This window comes from Suncus etruscus, chromosome 5 (genome assembly GCF_024139225.1).
Source record: "Suncus etruscus isolate mSunEtr1 chromosome 5, mSunEtr1.pri.cur, whole genome shotgun sequence".
In the NCBI taxonomy this organism is placed as follows: Eukaryota; Metazoa; Chordata; class Mammalia; order Eulipotyphla; family Soricidae; genus Suncus; species Suncus etruscus.
The window spans coordinates 93,585,250-93,603,068 of NC_064852.1; the positions used below are offsets into that span (position 1 = coordinate 93,585,250).

At 37.6% G+C, this 17,819-nt stretch overlaps 1 protein-coding gene across 2 annotated transcripts in view; it reads right to left on the minus strand.

Annotated features, from left to right (window-relative positions):
* The window catches only part of RAPGEF4 (Rap guanine nucleotide exchange factor 4), a 344,824-nt gene that overhangs the window by 64,777 nt on the left and 262,228 nt on the right, over window positions 1-17,819 (minus strand). For both annotated transcript variants that reach the window (XM_049773530.1, XM_049773531.1), the window contains 4 exons: window positions 16,349-16,425; window positions 15,778-15,924; window positions 13,330-13,445; window positions 2,117-2,205 (listed from right to left, as the gene is read on the minus strand). In XM_049773530.1, the coding sequence (XP_049629487.1) occupies window positions 2,117-2,205; window positions 13,330-13,445; window positions 15,778-15,924; window positions 16,349-16,425 (429 nt within the window). The remainder of the gene's footprint in view (window positions 1-2,116; window positions 2,206-13,329; window positions 13,446-15,777; window positions 15,925-16,348; window positions 16,426-17,819) is intronic.

The window sequence follows — 17,819 nt, forward strand, 5'->3', positions numbered from 1 at the left end:
ACATGTATCAGATGATTTGAATAGATGCTGGGTAATGCTTACTTAGACAGATCCCATAATACCTGCTCTATGTAATTACATTTTGCTAGAGCAGAGATTTGAGCAAAGTTCTCTGTGGCTGGGATATGTGAGGGGGATCTAGGCAGAGTGGTGGCTAGATGCTGACATGCTGATGGTGGGTGTGGTGTAGCAACACCATACACCTGAAGTATTTTTATTAATAGTATTACAAATCGTGGTGTCTGAATAAAAACACTTTCTTTTAAAGAAAAGATGCATTTTACTGTGTAATATGACACATTTGGAAACAGTTAACGGTTAATTGAATTAATTTACTACATTTAAAAAAACTTTGATATATCAATAAAATGAGAAACTGGAACAAATAGATAAAACAAAATGTAGATCAGCGACAAAATATATTTAGGAGCTATATACTCATGATGATAACTTTAACTTTAGCATATTACAAAGGTGATAAAATAAAATTTCTATCTGTTTTTGAGATACATCTTGGGATTTCTATAATGAGAAGTGTTCTTCTATAGAGTTCAGGAAATCTCAATATTAATCCATTGTTCTGCGGTACAAACAAGCTGCATAGGATTTACAAAAGGAAGTTGAGGAACTGGAGAGCTAACTTAATGGACTAGGGGACATGCTTTGTATACAGAAGGTCTGGGTTCAATCCTGGCACCTTTTGGTCCTCCAACACTACTAGGAGTGACCCTGGGCATCACAGGCATGACTCCACCCTAATGTAAACATTTTGAAAAATTAACATGGGTAATCTAAAATAATTTCGAAGATGGTAACCAAAGTGAAGAGCAATATAAAAACTCTAAGCATTAGTTAAACTCATCATGATTTGATTCATTCACTCTCAAATCTCTTCATTTATTAACATGGTTCACTGTGAGCTGGGCTGAGGGCTGAATTTTCTCTCTCCACCAAGATATGCTGAGATCCTAATTCCAATAGCTCAGATCATGGCTTTATTTGGAAACTGGGTTCTGGCAGATGTAATTAAGATGAGGTCATTGGTGTGGGGCCACTTTCAATGTGACTGATGGTCTTATAAAAAGGAGAAATTTGGACATAGAAATGCATAGGAGGAGGCCACGTGAAGAGACAGAGGGAGAACACCAACGCAGAGAGCCTGAAGGCAGAGCCCTATAACATATCTAGAAGCCAACGAATACCAAGATTGCTGCCACTGATCAGGCAGCCAGACGAGAGGCCTTGAACAGGATCCCTCACAGTCCACAGCAGGCAACAATCCTCCCAGCACCCTCTCTGTCATAAACCATTAACCTTCACAATTGGAGGACAGTGCTTTTTTGTCTTCTAAGCCACGCAGTCTGAGATTCTCTATTTCAGTATCTAATCTAGAACCTATTTCACAAAACTCTTGGATAAGCCAAGAGTTCAAAATGTCAGTCTAACTCGTGGCCCACGGGCCACAAACGGCCCTCCATACATTTTGTGGCCCTGCCCTAGAGTAATCTTTTTTCGTTTTGTTTTGTTTTAGTTTTTTGGGTCACAATCCCCAATGTTCAAGGCTTACTACTGACTTTGCACTCAAAGATCACCCTGACTTTGCCTCCTGCGGCCCGCAGGTAAATTGAGTTTGAGACCACTGGAACCATTTCACTGCCAGGTGCAGTAAGTTTGTGCCTTTTATAGAGAAAGAGTTCCAAAATCTTAATGGAGATGGGTATGGGCCTAACTATAATGGGTAGGAGGGTGGGAGTGTTAGATGCCCACCTGATAAGACCAGGTTGTTATTATTATTTTTTTTTAAATTGGATTTAAGGTGGGATTTTCATCCACACCCACCTATGCTCAGGTGGTTCTGTACTCAGGAATCACTCCTAGAGGTTCTCAGGGAACCATATTTGGTGCCAGATATCGAAATGGGGTTGGCTGCATGTAAGGCAACAGCCACCCCACTCTCACCCCCAGATTTCCAGCCGCATCATATGCTTCTAATGTTAACAAAAAGGTCTCTCTTCTAAGGCTGTTTTGGTGACACAACACAGCAATACGTATGGGTTGTTGCTGACATTTTTCTGCATGAATGTAACAGTAAAACTAAGCTGTTCTCTGTGTTTACCTGTTGTTTCATTTAAAGCTTGCTCAAGGCGTATTGTTTCTAGAAAGTGTTCTAAAATTTTTTCAGGCTTTCCTGACATCACAGTGTACCTAAGTAAAAAAATAAAAATAAAAAAATTACTCATTTTTTGAAAGTGGTAAAATCACTGGAAAATAACTTTGTACATATTTACATTCTTTTAAATTAGTTTTATATCTAAGGAAATACTTACATTTTGGTCTTGAGTTTCCTTAGGGTAGGAGAGAAAATGTTACTTTGCCAAAGTTATACAAGAAAGTACAATGAAAAAAAAAATCACAAAAGAAGCAGCTAATAAAATATTATACTTCTCCCCCCCCCCCCAAATATAGAACTAAAGTTAGCTTAGACAGTAGTTTAGTAGGCTGGGAATTGAGAAATTTTGTGATTTTTCCAAAGGGGGATAAAAAACAGTATGTAAATCCTGGGGCATTTTAGGTCAGGATAGGGAGCAGACAAGCGGAAGTGACCAAAGACCACATTCTCTAAATATGGATTATTTGTAGAGGATTTTCTATCCCACACTGGATTCTCCTATTTCTGGAATTCTTTGTCTTTCCCAACTGTACACTGGTATGTGCTTTGGAAATGCAGCTAATAATAATACAAGGGAAAAGAAAACAAAACCCCCATCCCCAGTGAGCAAACAGACAGACCAGTTTCATGGCATGAATAGAAAATGAATCAGCGGTAGAAAATCCTTTCATTTACTTCAATGTCAAATATAAATGATTTAGAAAGTAGGCACAACTATTTTCTCAGAAGATCCATTCGTGGAGTTTTTCAATCAACATGGAGAGTTTCCTTTTTTTTTAAACTGAATGTGCATTATTTCAAAGTCATACTCAAGATGGTAACAAAACAGCAAATGAAAAGTAGAAGCAAACTATGGTAAGATGAATGGGAGAGGGGAATGCTCCAATTTCCAATCAACTCAAATTTTTATTTTCCTCCAAGCACTTCACTTAAAGTAAAGTTGCAGGGAAGAAAAACAATGAACAACAGAATTCTCTTGTGTTCAGAAAGCAGTAGTAGAATTCAGCACCAGGAAAACCTAGATTACTTTGCTTCCTCCCACTACTTTTTACTGGCCTATGAGGAGAATTGTATGGGAAGTGTGTTACAATCCCAAGAGGTGAATAAACTCTCAGGTCTTCACCACCTGCCTGAGGGAGAGAAAGAAATTCAACACGTGCATGACTTTGTATCTGAGAAAACACAGTTTTGATGTAGTCTGCACAAGGTACTGAGGCAACTGCAATCTGCCTGAAGTATAAGCACAAGTGAAAAGCACTTGGAGCAAAAGGAAGATGAAAAGTCAAATATCTGAGAGAACCTAACTTTGGAGCCTGAGGAAGGAGAGGGGGAGAAAGAAAAATAGAAAGTAAATAGTAAGCATCCAACAAAGGCAGTGACTGTTGGAGGAAAGTAGAGGGCAAACATGTCTACAAGAGTCTGTAGGCTCAGACAGGGATGTGAGAGAGGAGCAAGAACTATAGCACACTCATAAGGAAAGGATGCAAAAGGGGTCACTTAGCCTCTGCTGAACATCTATGATGCCATCAGGGTAGCAAGACCAACTCTCCTCCTGCTGATTCAACTTTCTCTTCATCCTGCAGAGTGAAAACTGTTCCACCAGAGGGACACCCGCCCTGTAGTTAAAGCCAGCAGACTGTGATGTTTCCCGTCAACAGGGCTGGCCTCCTGCATCCTAGGGAGTTGCTCAGTGTGAGCAGATTGTGCTTAGGCAGAGGATGCCTTTGGGTCAACAGTTCTTTCTAAATCGGAAGCCCACTGTTCAATCAAAGCCTCCTTCACAGAGGGCTTGTCTACATGCTTGTTCTGAAAATAAGACTTTGTGGATAGTGTTTTGGAGAAAGGGGTTCCCAAGCAACATTCAGAAAGTCAGGATGGGGTGCTCACAAGTAATACTTGGCCAAATGGATCAGAGGGTCAATGCAAGAGCTATATGGGCCCTGTGGTATCAAGGATTACCAAGGCTGGGGTCTCCTGGGCCACATTCAGTACTGCTATAGAATGTTGGGTTTCCAGGACCACACCCACCAATGCTGGGAAGTCAGGTCAAAAATAGAACCCAGGTTGAGGGTATGCTAATTTTATGACCTAACAGCTATCCTGTTTCCTGATCCCTAAAAATAAGTTTTTATTTGAATAAGAATGTAATGCATTAAAAAAACTAAAAAAAAGTTACTTGGTATTCTGCACACCACTAGGCAGGCCCTACTAGAAGTTGTCCAGGATGAATACACGTAAGTTTAAACTTGCTGTCTTGGGGTCAGAGTAATAGAACAGTGGATATGATATTTTCCTTAAATGTAGCAGACCCAGGTTCAATCCCCAGCATCCCATATCATTCCCTGAGCCTGCCAGGAGTGACCTTTAATTACAGAGCCAGGAGTAAGTTCTGAAGCATAGCTGAGTGTGGCCCCAAAACAAAAGAAACAATAAAAAGAAACACAACAAACTTGCTCTCTTATCAAAGGATGAACTCCAAGAAATGGTCAGCATCCCCACATTCCTAGTGTTCTTGACCTGGACAACCATTAGCCCAGAAATTATGTCGAGTTAAAAAGATTAAAGATCTAGGTGACAAGCCAAAGGGTCTATGGACTTCAATAGAGAAAAGGTGTCCCTCCTCTCTCAGTGGGCCTGGTCAACTGCAGACACCAGGTGATCCTACTTTGCTGCAAAGGCTCCCTCTAGTGGTACAGAGCCCTTCTGCCATCCTTCCTCTGCTCAGCTTCACAGAGGGCTGTGGAGATCCATGTAATGGAAAGTCTGGGAACTCTGAAGAGAGTGAGGCAGGCAACTAGTGGCTGACAGGGGACAGGGTGGGCTGAAATGCAACCATTTAGGCCAAGTTCTACATCAACATCATCATCATCATCATTATTATTTTAATTTAAACACCAGAGTTACCAGGTTGTTCATACTACAGTTTTGGTAGTTTCTTTTCTTTTCTTTTCTTTTCTTTTCTTTTCTTTTCTTTTCTTTTCTTTTCTTTTCTTTTTCTCTTTTCTTTTCTTTTCTTTCTCTTTCTTTTCTTTCTCTTTCTTTCTTTCTTTCTTTCTTTTTTTTTTACAGATAGAGTTGTTCATGATTGATTTACAGTCATACAGTGTATGTATGTACAATGTAGTACCATTCAGTACTACATTATTTCTTTGTTTTGGCCTTGCACTGTCCTGTTGTTTCAGTGATTTGAAGACCAGTCAGCTTGGCTCTCTATAATTTATTGTAAGAAGGTCACACTAGCTAGTACTAAAAGGGTTACATTACCCAAACAGCGAGAATTGGAACATAGGACAGAGAGGGGGACCTGAGAGAAACTGCAAGCAGTATTGTGCTAAGAGCGGGGTGGCCCATAGTCTAAGGCAAAGGTCCCACAGTAAGTAAAAGAGAAATCATTGCTTGACAATGTGTTTCACTAAAAACATAAATAATAAAACTAAGTATAACAGGCCAGGGCAGGGGAAAGAAGAGGTGGACTAGAAGGGACATAAGGACATTGGTGGAGGATCTTAGGTACATTGTTATTGGTGGGGTGTGATAATTGTGTATGTGAAAACCATAAGTGTTATTAAATTATAATTTAGAAGAGAGTAAGAAATTCCTATCATGGTACATGATGGGTACAAGTTTAAACTGGACAACTTACTTTACTGCCTTGATAATCCCAAGATGGACTAGGTAGAGATTGAATTGCTAAACTCTATATCTCCATCAATAGCCACATTATTTTGTTAACAAAATATAAAATAAAGGGGCTTGAGTAAAAGCACAACAGGTAGGTCTTGCATGCAACCAATCTGGGTTCCATCCTCAGTATCCTATATGGTCCCCTAAGTCCACCAAGAGTGATCCCTGAGTACAGACCCTTGAGTAACCCCTGAGCACCTCTGCCTGTGGCCAAAAATGAAAATATAAAATAAGATAAAAATTCATGATTAGAGTGAAGAAAATAATAAAAATTCTGAGTGTTTGAGATCCATATATTTTACTCACCATAAGAAATAGTGTCATGTTATGGAGGTCAATGTCACATTCAAAGCTGAGTGACTTGGGCAGACTCAAGGAATTTAGTAATTTAAAAATGGATGTAGACATGGGGCTAGAGAGGTGGTGCAAGCAGTAGGGTATTTGCCTTGCAAGTGCTAACCTAGGACGAACCTTGGTTTGATCCCCGGCATCCCATATGGTTCCCCCAAGTCAGGAGCTCTTTCTGAGTACATAGCCAGGAGTAACCCCTGAGCATCACCAGGTGTTGTCCAAAAACCAAAAAATAAATAAAAGGGTATAGACATAAATGATTCAATATTTGAGGTAGGGGAGTAAATCAGGAAGAAAAGAAAACATTATATTCTGTATAAAAATGACAATAATCTCTGAGCTCATAAGGGAAACAGAACCTTTAAATATCCCTAACTGGATGTATTTCTATAGAAAGTGCGTGTATGGTTAGCAAAGTTGTCCAGAATATCAAAATGTATTACACACTCTCATGGCCCTTTTGAATTCTAATCTAGCTTAGGAAAACTGCACAGGGAAAGTTGTACATGAAGAACATGGCCTTTATTCTCTTGGAAACTGATTTTGTTTTTTATGTTTTTTAAATAATTTCTTTATTTAAACACCATGATTACAAACATAATTGTAGTTGATTTTCAGTCATAAAAAGAACACCCCTCCCCTTCACCATGCAACCTTCCCTTCACCAATGCCCCATGTCTTCCCTTCCTCCACCCCTGCCTGTATTCTAGGCAGGCTTTCTACATCCCTCACTCACTGGCATTGTTAGTTTCAGTGATAGTTCTCAGCGTAGTAATTTCTCTAACTTCACTCACCACTCTTTGTGGTGAGCTTCATATCTTGAGCTGGTCCTTCCGGCCCTCATCTCTGAGAATTATTTCAGTGTCTTTAATTTTTCTTAAAACCCGTAGATGAGTGAGACAATTCTGTGTGTCTCTCTCTCCCTTTGACTTATTTCACTCAGCATAAGAGAGTCCATGTACAGCATGTATAGAAAAATTTCATGACTTCATCTCTCCTGATGGCTGCATAATATTCCACTGTGTGTATGTACCACAGTTTCTTTAGCCATTCATCTGTGAAGGGCATCTTGGTTGTTTCCAGAGTCTGGCTATTGTAAAAAGTGCTGTGATGAATATAGGTGTAAGGAAGGAATTTTTGTATTGAATTTCTGTGTGCCTAGGGTATATCCCTAGGAGTGGGATAGCAAGATCAAATGGGAGCTCAATTTCCAGTTTTTTTGAGGAATCTCCAAATTGTGGAAACTGATATTGTATAGTGCATGATTTTGTACTCACTGTATCCCTTAAATTGGTCACATTGAATAAGTACTTTCTTTGATTTACAAATAAATCTGAATTTATCTACAGGACACAAATAATAAGATATAATAAAAATCAGGTCCAACTCTAAAATAAATTTAATACACATGGCTTCTCCATTTCTATTCCAGTTAATGTGATGTGTTTTTTTTTTAAACTGACATTTGGAGGTATTTCAGAATGAAAGATGTTATAATAAACTAAAACTTCTGATAATTTCTTAATGTTATAAATAAGTGAATAAAGAGGGTCCTTGGGAGAGTTTTTGGACAAATGTTTCAAAGTTAAGCAGAACTTTTAAGGCTTACTTTTTCAGAAATCAGAAATAATATAACATAATGGAAAAATCTGAAATATTATTTAAAAATGATCTGTTTCTTTTTAAGAACATTAAAGACAATTATTGAGGGTGGCCTCAATCTTCACATCAATTTTTTATGTTCATCTTTATTTGTGGACTAGAAGACAATTGTTAAAAAAAATTTGAGCAAGACCAAAGTAGACTGACTAGCAGAGTGGTCTTTGTTGCGACTCAAAAGAGCCATTTTTACCCTACGTCAGTGTGCCCTTAGGGAAAGAGAAGCACCAGGAAAAGGTAAGGGGTCTTATATCACGTAGTCATGAGTAACTGAGAAAGATAGGCAGACTGGCAATCGGGGTCCTTTTTATGAATCAAAAGAGTCGTTTTCATCCCAGATTAGTGAAACACAAGAAGAGTGAGCTTGACTGTATATTTATTCTAATCAATGAGCTATCCTGCAACACATAAAAAACACTACCACACTGTTAAGGTGTGGTGAAAGCAACACAGATTTCACACCCCATACTTAGTGAATGAAGATGATAGTTTTGAAGACCCAGCTAGTATCAGTCACCAATCTAGCCTTTCTGATATAAAATTTAAAGAGGAAATGTTGATGGATCAGTGAGGATATTAAAGAGGAAGTAAAAGTTTTCTGGAAACAAATGAGAATGAGGACACAAATTATCAGAATTTGTGTAACACAGCAAAAACCGTATTAAGAGAAAAACTTATAGTTTTGCAAATATCAGGAAAAAAATAAGGGCCTACATAAATAACTTAAGAAAACTGAAAAAGAAAAATGACCAACAAAACGAACTGACAGCATTCAGGCAGGAGGAGGGAAATAATAAAACAGAGCTGAAATTAATTAACTGGAAACCCAGAAAACAATCCAAAAGGTGAATGAAAGCAAAAGTTGATTTGTTAAAATTGATAAACCATTAGCAAGACTCACAAAAAGAGCCTTAAAAAATCAGAATCATAAATAAAAAGAGTGATGTCACTATAAACACTAAATAAATTCAAAGGGTAATCAGACACTATTTTGAGAATCTTTATGCCATAAAATGAGAGAGCCTAGAATAAATAGGAATTTTTTTGAATTCCCACAGCCTTCCAAAATTCAACCAAGATGATGATCTGGAATACCTAAAGAGACCTACCACTATGTCTGGTGCATGATTTTGTACTCTTGGAATCCCTTAAATTGGTCACATTGAAAAAGCACTTTCTTTGAATTACAAATAAATCTGAATTTATCTACAGGACACAAATAATAAGATACAATATTTCTTCAAAACAAAAGCCCAGGCCCAAATGGATGGTTCACTAGTGAATTCTTTTAAATCTTTAGAGAGGACCGACTACCAAACCTTTTCAGTCTCTGAAATTGAAGCCCAGGAAATTGAAGAAACAGAAACATTACCAAACAATTTCTATGAAGGTAAACATTACCCTAATACCAAAAGCGCTGGAGATGGGACAGTAAACAATGCAATCAGATCCCTAATCTTCATGAAGCTTACATTCTTTTTATTATATATAATATCTTTATTTAAACACTGTGATTACAAATATGATTGTGATTGGGTTTCAGTAAGTCTTTCTCTAAGATTTGGTACAAGACAAGGGTGCCAACTCTCACCATTTCTATTCAAATAGTGTTGAAAGTTCTTGCTATAGCAATAAGGGAAGAAAAATATATCAAAGACATCCAGATAGAAAATAAAGAAGTCAAGTTCTCACTGTTTGTGGATGACATGATACTATATTTAGAAAATCCTAAAGAATCTGAAAACAAAAAAGGCTTCTGGAAACAATAGATTTGTACGATAAAGTGGCATGCTACAAAATTAATATGCAAAATTCATGGCTTTTCTATATACAAATAGTGAAAGGAAAGAGATGTTTAAAAAAACAGTCTTATTCACAATTGTGCCTCAGAAAATCAAGTAAGTTGGAATAAATTTAACTGAAGAGCTGAAAAAACTATACAAAGAAAACTACAAAATTCTGCTTCAAGAAATAAAAGAGGACACAAAATATGAATAAAAAAATACCCTGCCTGTGGATTGGGAGGAGTAATACCATTAAAATGATGATACTTTCCAAGAATTGTACAGGTATAATATAATCCCTATAAGGATATCCATGATATTTTTTCAAAGAAAAAGATCAAACACTTCTGAATTCATATAGAACAACAAACCTCTATAAATAGCTAAAGCAATCTTTGGGAAAAAGAAGATAGGAGGCATCACTTTCCCCAAATTCAAAATGTACTATAAAGTGGTAGTCATTAAAACAGCATGATACTGGACAGACCCTCAGATCAACTGAATATACCTAAATATCCTGAGACTGACCCTCAGGTATACATATGGTCAATTAATTTTTGATAAAGGGGCAAAAGAAATCAACTGAAACAAGGAAAGCCTCTTCAACAAGTGGCGATGGGAAAACTGGTCAGCTACAAGCAAAAAAGACCTCTCTTTAATGCTCTGTCTGAAAGTCAAATCAGAATGAATCAAAGATCTTGATATCAAACCTGAAACAATATGGTACTTAAAAAGAAACATAGGCAGAAGACCCATAACATTGAAGCTTAAGGCATCTTCAAGGATGAGACACCCTGCCAAGCAAGTAGACACAAAGATAAACAGATGGGATTATACTAAACTAAGAAGTTTCTGCACTGCCACGGTAATAGTAAACTTGGATACAAAGACTACCAACAGAATATGAGAAACTTTTTACCCAATACTCATCTGATAAGGGAGTAAGATATATAGGCACTGGTAGAGCTTAACAAGAAAACACCTAAATCTTCCAAAAATTGGAAGAGATGAGCAAGAAGAAATGTCACTTCTTCAAAGAAGAAATACAAATGGCCAAAAGGCACATGAAAAATAATCAGGGAGATACAAATCAAAACAATGAGATATCATCTCACACCACAGAGACTGGCACACAGGGCCAGAGTGGTAGCACAGCAGTAGGGAGTTAGCCTTGCACATGGACGATCCAGGACGGACCTGGGTTCAGTTTGTGGTATTCCAATTGATCCCCGAGCTGCCAGGAGCAATTTCTGAGCACAGAGCCAGGAGTAAGTCCTAAGTACTGCCAGGTGTGGCCCCAAAAACTAACTAACTAACTAACTAACTAACTAACTAACTAACTAACTAACTAACTAACTAACTAAATAAATGTTAGAAAATAATTCCAGAAACTGGCACACATCAAAAGGAACAAGAACAACCAGAGATGGTGTGTATGCAGAAGACAAAAGGATTCTCATTCATTGCTGGTGGGAATGTTTACTGGTCCAGCCATTTTGGAATATTGGGTGGATATTCCTCAAAAAAACCCCTAGAAATTGAGTTTCCATATGATAGAACAATACTGCTCCTAGGAATAAATCATAGCAGCCCATAAACACAATGAATAAAACCCCTCTACATTCCTATGTTTCTGAGTTGGGAAACAACTCATTACCAAGAACAGATGGGTGAATAAAGAAATTGTGGTACAACTAAATGTTGAAATATACTATGCAGCTGTTAGCACAAATAAAGTCATGAAATTTGCTTACACATGGATGAATATGGAGAGTATTATGCTGAGCAAAATGAGTCAGAAAGAGAAGAATAGACATAGAATGATTGCACTAATTTGTGGGATATAAAAATAAGATAATATGGTAATAATATCCAGATACTAATAGAAATGAAAGTCAATAGAACCAGTCCATGGTAGGAAGTTTTCCACCAAATAAATAATGGGGGGAATGCAGTTAGGGCGAAGAGAGACCACTATGACAGTGATAGTTGGAAATGATCACTTTGGACAAAAACTGGCTGCTGAAAGAAGATAAAGTGATATGCACAATACCCCTTCAGTAACAATATTGCAAACCACAGTGTATAAAAATAAGGAAGAGAGAGATAAAGAGAAGGGGGGAGAGAGAAGAAAAAAGTCTGCTACAGAGACAGTTGGAGGGAGGGCAAGTGGGAGGGTGGGAGGGAAACTGGGGACATTGGTGACCAAAAATGCTCACTGGTGAAGGGTGTCTACACTGTATGACTGAAAGCCAGTGATGAACAATTTTGGAAGTACATATATCATAGAAACCTAATTAAAGAATTTATAAAAAATATTTGAGAAAAATAGATAATAGTGAAAATCTAATTTTAATAAAGAACTTTGAATAATAATTTTATAGGACTGTAAGTGCAAGGACAGTTTTAAAATGTTCATTTAATGTGAGTCTTTTTGAAATCTATCAGTTTTCACTATTTATTGGACAGTGTTGAGAATGTAATGTTTATAGAGAACAATACTTTGCTAAAGAAAATTGGAAAAGGATGGAGCTCCAACTTAGTAGTTGGTAAGCTGGATTTGAATTGTACCTCAGTCACTGCAAGCTTTGTATTCTAAGGCAAGCAGCTTGCTTCTTTGAGCCTAAATTTCTCCATCAGTTAAAAGGAGTTGTAATATAGATTAGATAAAATAGCTAAAATAATCTCTGACTATTCTATAATGTATTTCTTCCCACCTTCCTAGGAAATAGGAAAATGTATTAGACTTACAGTATAAACAATAAAAATTCAGTTATCCTGAGTGCCTGATTAAAGAAGACACTGTTTACGTAGCAAACAAAGAAAAATTACTCAGGAAGTGTTCGCCTTCAACATATTATTTGGTGACATTTCTCCAGCTACAGAATTGGTGTTTTTATTATTTTGAGATTGAAAATGAATCTATTTTAAAAACTAGATTCTGTCATTTTCTGTAATTTTCTTAGCACTACATTTCCTAATCCTTTTGTTTTAACATTCAAATGTTGGCACATTAAATGAAAGTCTCATGGAGGAAGCTGCAGTGAAAGATATAACTGAACATGCTATATTGAACAAGACTCAACAGGGAACCTGAGAAGCAAAGAGCAAATAATGTTTTGACATTAGCAGAAATAAGCAAGAGACCACATGGATGCTTCCAGCTGCAATCGATAGATTCTCGTATCTGGAACTGAGTTCCCATCAAAGATGCTTTTCCTGACATCAAGATGAAAATATTTGAGAAATTCTATAAATGAAATTTAAACATCAGAGGTTCTTATCACCTTTGAACTGCATCCTACTCCTTTGTCACTTGTTCTTTCCAATGCTTTCTTAGTTTTGAATACTACATACAGATAATGTTCAAGTGGGTAATATTCTTCCAGAATATTGCAGCTACAAGCTCAATGAAGAGCTAGAAATTGGTGCGTTATACTGATATGATTAGTCAATAGAGAAAAACTTGCCTCACCGTGAGCGCGTGCGCGCGCGCACACACATACACACACACACACACACACACACATACACACACTGCTCCCAACTCTTTACCCCCCCACACACACGGGGCTGTCTTTTACAAAAAAGGGAGACCATGCTATTGTAGAAATGATGATACCATACCATGTGTAAAGGTTAATCACAGTCTGGCAATTGCAGCATTGGATGAAAACCTACTTTTGCTGAGGCTGTGAGTTTCCTTGATTAGCAGCCCTGTTCCCTGCTGGGATCTTCTCCAGCACCAAGACATCTTGGTCATGTTCTTTAAGTCTGACTGTATTCGCCTCCACGTCCTGGAAATACAAATTACACCACATACAGATGCTGTCATTTGTCTCAGACAATGAAAAAAATTTCAAATGCTTCAGAAACTCATTTGGTGCTTGTGATGCTAATTGTTGAGTCTACAAATTAAGTTCATTTCTAGAGTCAAGGGCTACAATGGTTAGAGAGACGACCAGATGAGGTTTGAGGCATGTGTTTCTTAAGCAAAAACAAAAACTCTTGTTTTTGTCCCAGATTCACAAAAACAGCAGAGTATTGAGGAGTCTGCCTATGTCCTGGGAGCCTTTTGGGAGAAGGCAGTATAGAGGAAGATAGGAAAGTAAAGGCACTTATTATAAATTTTTAATGGGGATGCTACCAAGCAGTACTCAAGAGCGTGGGGCCACTACTGGAGACACTCAGCCTAGCAGTTAAGTGTTGGGGCCAGCAATGCAATGCTGCTTAGGCCCAGTGATCCAAGTGGAGTTTTCAGGGCCACCTGGGTAGTGGTAGGGCTGGGATATGAAGTACCAGGGATCAAACTTGGGGTTTAGTAATTGTAAAAACATACCTAGGGCTAGGCATGAATTCCACCCCTTTAAGTGGTCTCCTTAGTCCCTATTTTTGTTTTTTGTTTTTTTTGTTTGTTTTTGGGCCACACCCGGCGGTGCTCAGGCGTTACTCCTGGCTGTCTGCTCAGAAATAGCTCCTGGCAGGCACGGGGGACCATATGGGACACCGGGATTCGAACCAACCACCTTTGGTCCTGGATTGGCTGCTTGCAAGGCAAACGCCGCTGTGCTATCTCTCCGGGCCCTCCTTAGTCCCTATTTATATATCATTAAAATAAAAACATGTGGCAGATAGCCATTAAAATAAAAAAATGTGGCAGATAGCACAGAAAGTTCTTTTATTCTGATTTTTAATGAAGGTATATAGTTTTTATAGTATTATATTTTCTTGCTACTCAAAAGACTACTCAGAACATCAAATTGAGGACTGGGAATAATTCAAAGGCATATAGTGTATCCTTTCCATGTGTAATCCTGAAGTCTGATTCCTGACATCACAGGGTTCTCCAAGCAATGAGCTATGAGCAGCCTGAGTAATCAATTGTAAATCTACAAAAACCATTTTTTGTTGTTGTTTTTTTTTGGATCACACCCGGCAGTGCTCAGGGGTTACTCCTGGATCTGCACTCAGAATTTGCCGTCTGAGAGGGACGGGGGATCACATGTGATGCCAGGATTTGAACCACTGACCTTCTGCATGAAAGGCAAATGCCTTACCTCCATGCTATCTCTCCGGCCCCTAAAATCATTTTTAAGGAATAAGAAAAAGAGTGTAGGGGTAAGGAGCTTGACTTGCATGTAGTTGGTCCTCCCTAATTTGAATATTTGGAACCACATATGATCTCCTGAACACTGCCAGCAGTGACCCCTGAGCACAGAGCCAGGAGTAAGGCCTGAGCACCATTGGTGTAAAACAAAACCCAATTTTTTCCAATGATTTTAAATAGCTTTATGTTACACTCAAGATAATAGTCCTGATTTAATTATTCAAAACAATCTTTTGGTTGATGATAAACTCCATATATACACAACAGAGAACAAGTGCAGCTTACCATTAAATTTCAATGCAATTTAAAATAAGTACTTAGGGTTGAAGAGAAAGTACAGTGAGCAAGGTACTTGCTTTGCATGCAGCCAACCCAAGTTTGATTCAGCACCCTATATAGGCCCTCAAGTCCCACAAGAAATGAGCCCTAAGCACACAGCCAGGAGTAAGCCTTAAGCAATGTTGGCTGTGACTTCCAAACAAAACAAAATAATATAATTATAAAATGAATGTCTTTTTTCCATCTTTCAGTCCTCATTTTACTTGATAAGGAACAAGTTTACTTCCATGTAGCATCTTTCCTATATTATAGCATGACAATATTTCACATTTATCTTGCTTTGCAATTAGGGGTTTATATTTAAGCAACGTTTGTAATAAGGAATCAAAGGCACATGCTTAAGGATGGGTTCAGACAAATGTTCATAAAGACTAAAGCATGATATTATAAATTATAGTAAAACAATGTCAAATTGATCAGACAACATAGGAGTTGTATATAAAACATTGGCATTGGTTAGAAAAACATAAAGATAAAGAAGGAACCTGTTATAATGCAATCTCAGCATCTCTGGTCTATAGGATGCATTTAGGACATGGATTCTACCAGTCCTGTGACCAAGTCTCCTTGCTCCTCTAGTATCTATCCAGCACAGCACTGTTCAATCAACGCTGTACCAAGTCTGGCTTCTCTGGCAACAGGAAATGTAGGAAATGTCTCAGTGCACATCGCCTTGGACTTACCCTCAGGATCCGGTTGAAATCCTCCTTGTCTACTCTTAAGAAATGGCAATTGTCTTCTCGCAAGACAATGGAGGCTGCTCTTGGGGCGTCATTCACCAGTGCTAACTTGCCAAAATCATCTCCCTCATGCAGGGTACAGACCACACCCTGGAAAGCAGAACAAGTTTTCTGAGAAGGAGCAACCATTCTCTGGCCTCTTACAGATCACTTCCCCCCTTCCCCTATGCGTTGAATAAAGATGGGTCATATCCGCGGATACTGAAGGAGAGCTGTGTAATAAAGTTGCTGTTTTTTCTTAATTGAACAAGTTGATATGTGGCCTAGTTTCAGCTATACTATATTATCATCTATTTACATTAGGGGTTAGCTAACTCAAAATCAGTAATATAATTATTAGTATTAGTTTGTGATTTGGGTTGCTATGAAGTCCTTTCTACAGAATAACTATGCTGTTGCAAGCTTAATTATAGTATAACAATACTTATTATTTAGAGCTACACTAGCAAGTTGAGCACAATAAAATTTTAAAAGAAAAAATACACATAAATATATATATATAAAGATAATATACCTTTCCATAAATGACTACGTTCACCGATCCTTTTAGAATAATGTACCAGGAGGTACCTTCTTCTCCCTGGTTAAACACTAGATACAAAAAGATGAAAAGACTTATGACAAGAATAGAAGCACATCAATATAAATTATACTTATCAAATCATCATTTTTAAGGCTCCAGAATTAAACATTATTCCAGAAGGAAAAAAACTACTAGAAAATATTAACTTATTCAGGTGTAATATTCCCTTTTCTGCAGAGCACGAAAGCAACAGGAACATAGCTCTACTTGCTATGATCTAAAAGACAGGTTTTTACTAGATATCAATTCACCAGAAATTCATTTTATTAAGCAATACACTTCCCCTAGAATTCATCAAGACATATTGGGCTTAGAAAATAGTTTTTAAGAGTAATCTGTCAGCAGTGTGATGTTTGAAAACATGTAAAATCATTGTTAAATACCCAACAGCAACAGAAACTAAGATAATCTTCAATAAGAAGATTATCACAGCAGACGGAAGGGAACAAAGAAGATGGGGAGGGAAGGATACTGGGACAATGGTGGAGGGGATGGTGTGGAAATGTGTTGTGCATAAAATCCTACTAATTGTAAACCACAGTACCAAAATAAGTAAGTAAGTAATCAAATAAAATCATTGCCATATACCATTTAAAAAAAATTGGTTAGAATGATAACCACTACATATCTAGTAAGAATTACTGAAATAAGTAGCCTTAATGGTACACATAATTTCACTCTTTAAAAAAATAATGAATGAGGGGCCGGAGAGATAGCATGGATATAGGGTGTTTGCCTTGCATGCAGAGGAATGGTGGTTCGAATCCTGGCATGCTATATAGTCCACTGAGTCTGCCAGGGGCAATTTTTGAGTGTGGAGCCAGAAATAGCTCCTGAGTGCTGCAGGGTGTGACCCAAAAATCAAAAAAAAAAAAAAAGGAAAAAAAATGAATGAAACATGACAATGCTAGATAAAAATGAACAGATATTTAATAACCTTTTTATTTGATATATTGGAACATTTCACATTAAAATAAAAATGATCAAATTTGAATAAAATGTTCTTAATGCTAAATCAGTTATCACAAAAATAAAAATACTATGAAAACAAAATTTAAAATTTAAAGTACAGTTTCACCAAAATAAATATTCACTGTGAAAAACACCATGTTTTATGACTGAAAGTAAAACATCTTCAAATCTAATTTGTTTATTTATTTTATTTTAGGGGGGTTGGGCCTTCTCCAACTGTGCTCAGGGCTTGCTCTTGGGTTTAGTTCTAGGGTCACTCTTGGGGATGCACAGAGGACCATCTGTGGTACTGGGGATCCAATTGGGTTGATTTTGCTTTAACTCCAGTTCTATCTCTGGCCTCAAAATATAACTGTTACCAGTCGTTTGCTTTTACAGTTCATGATCCTTGCTTACTTGACTAACACAAGACAACCTGAGGACAGTCAGG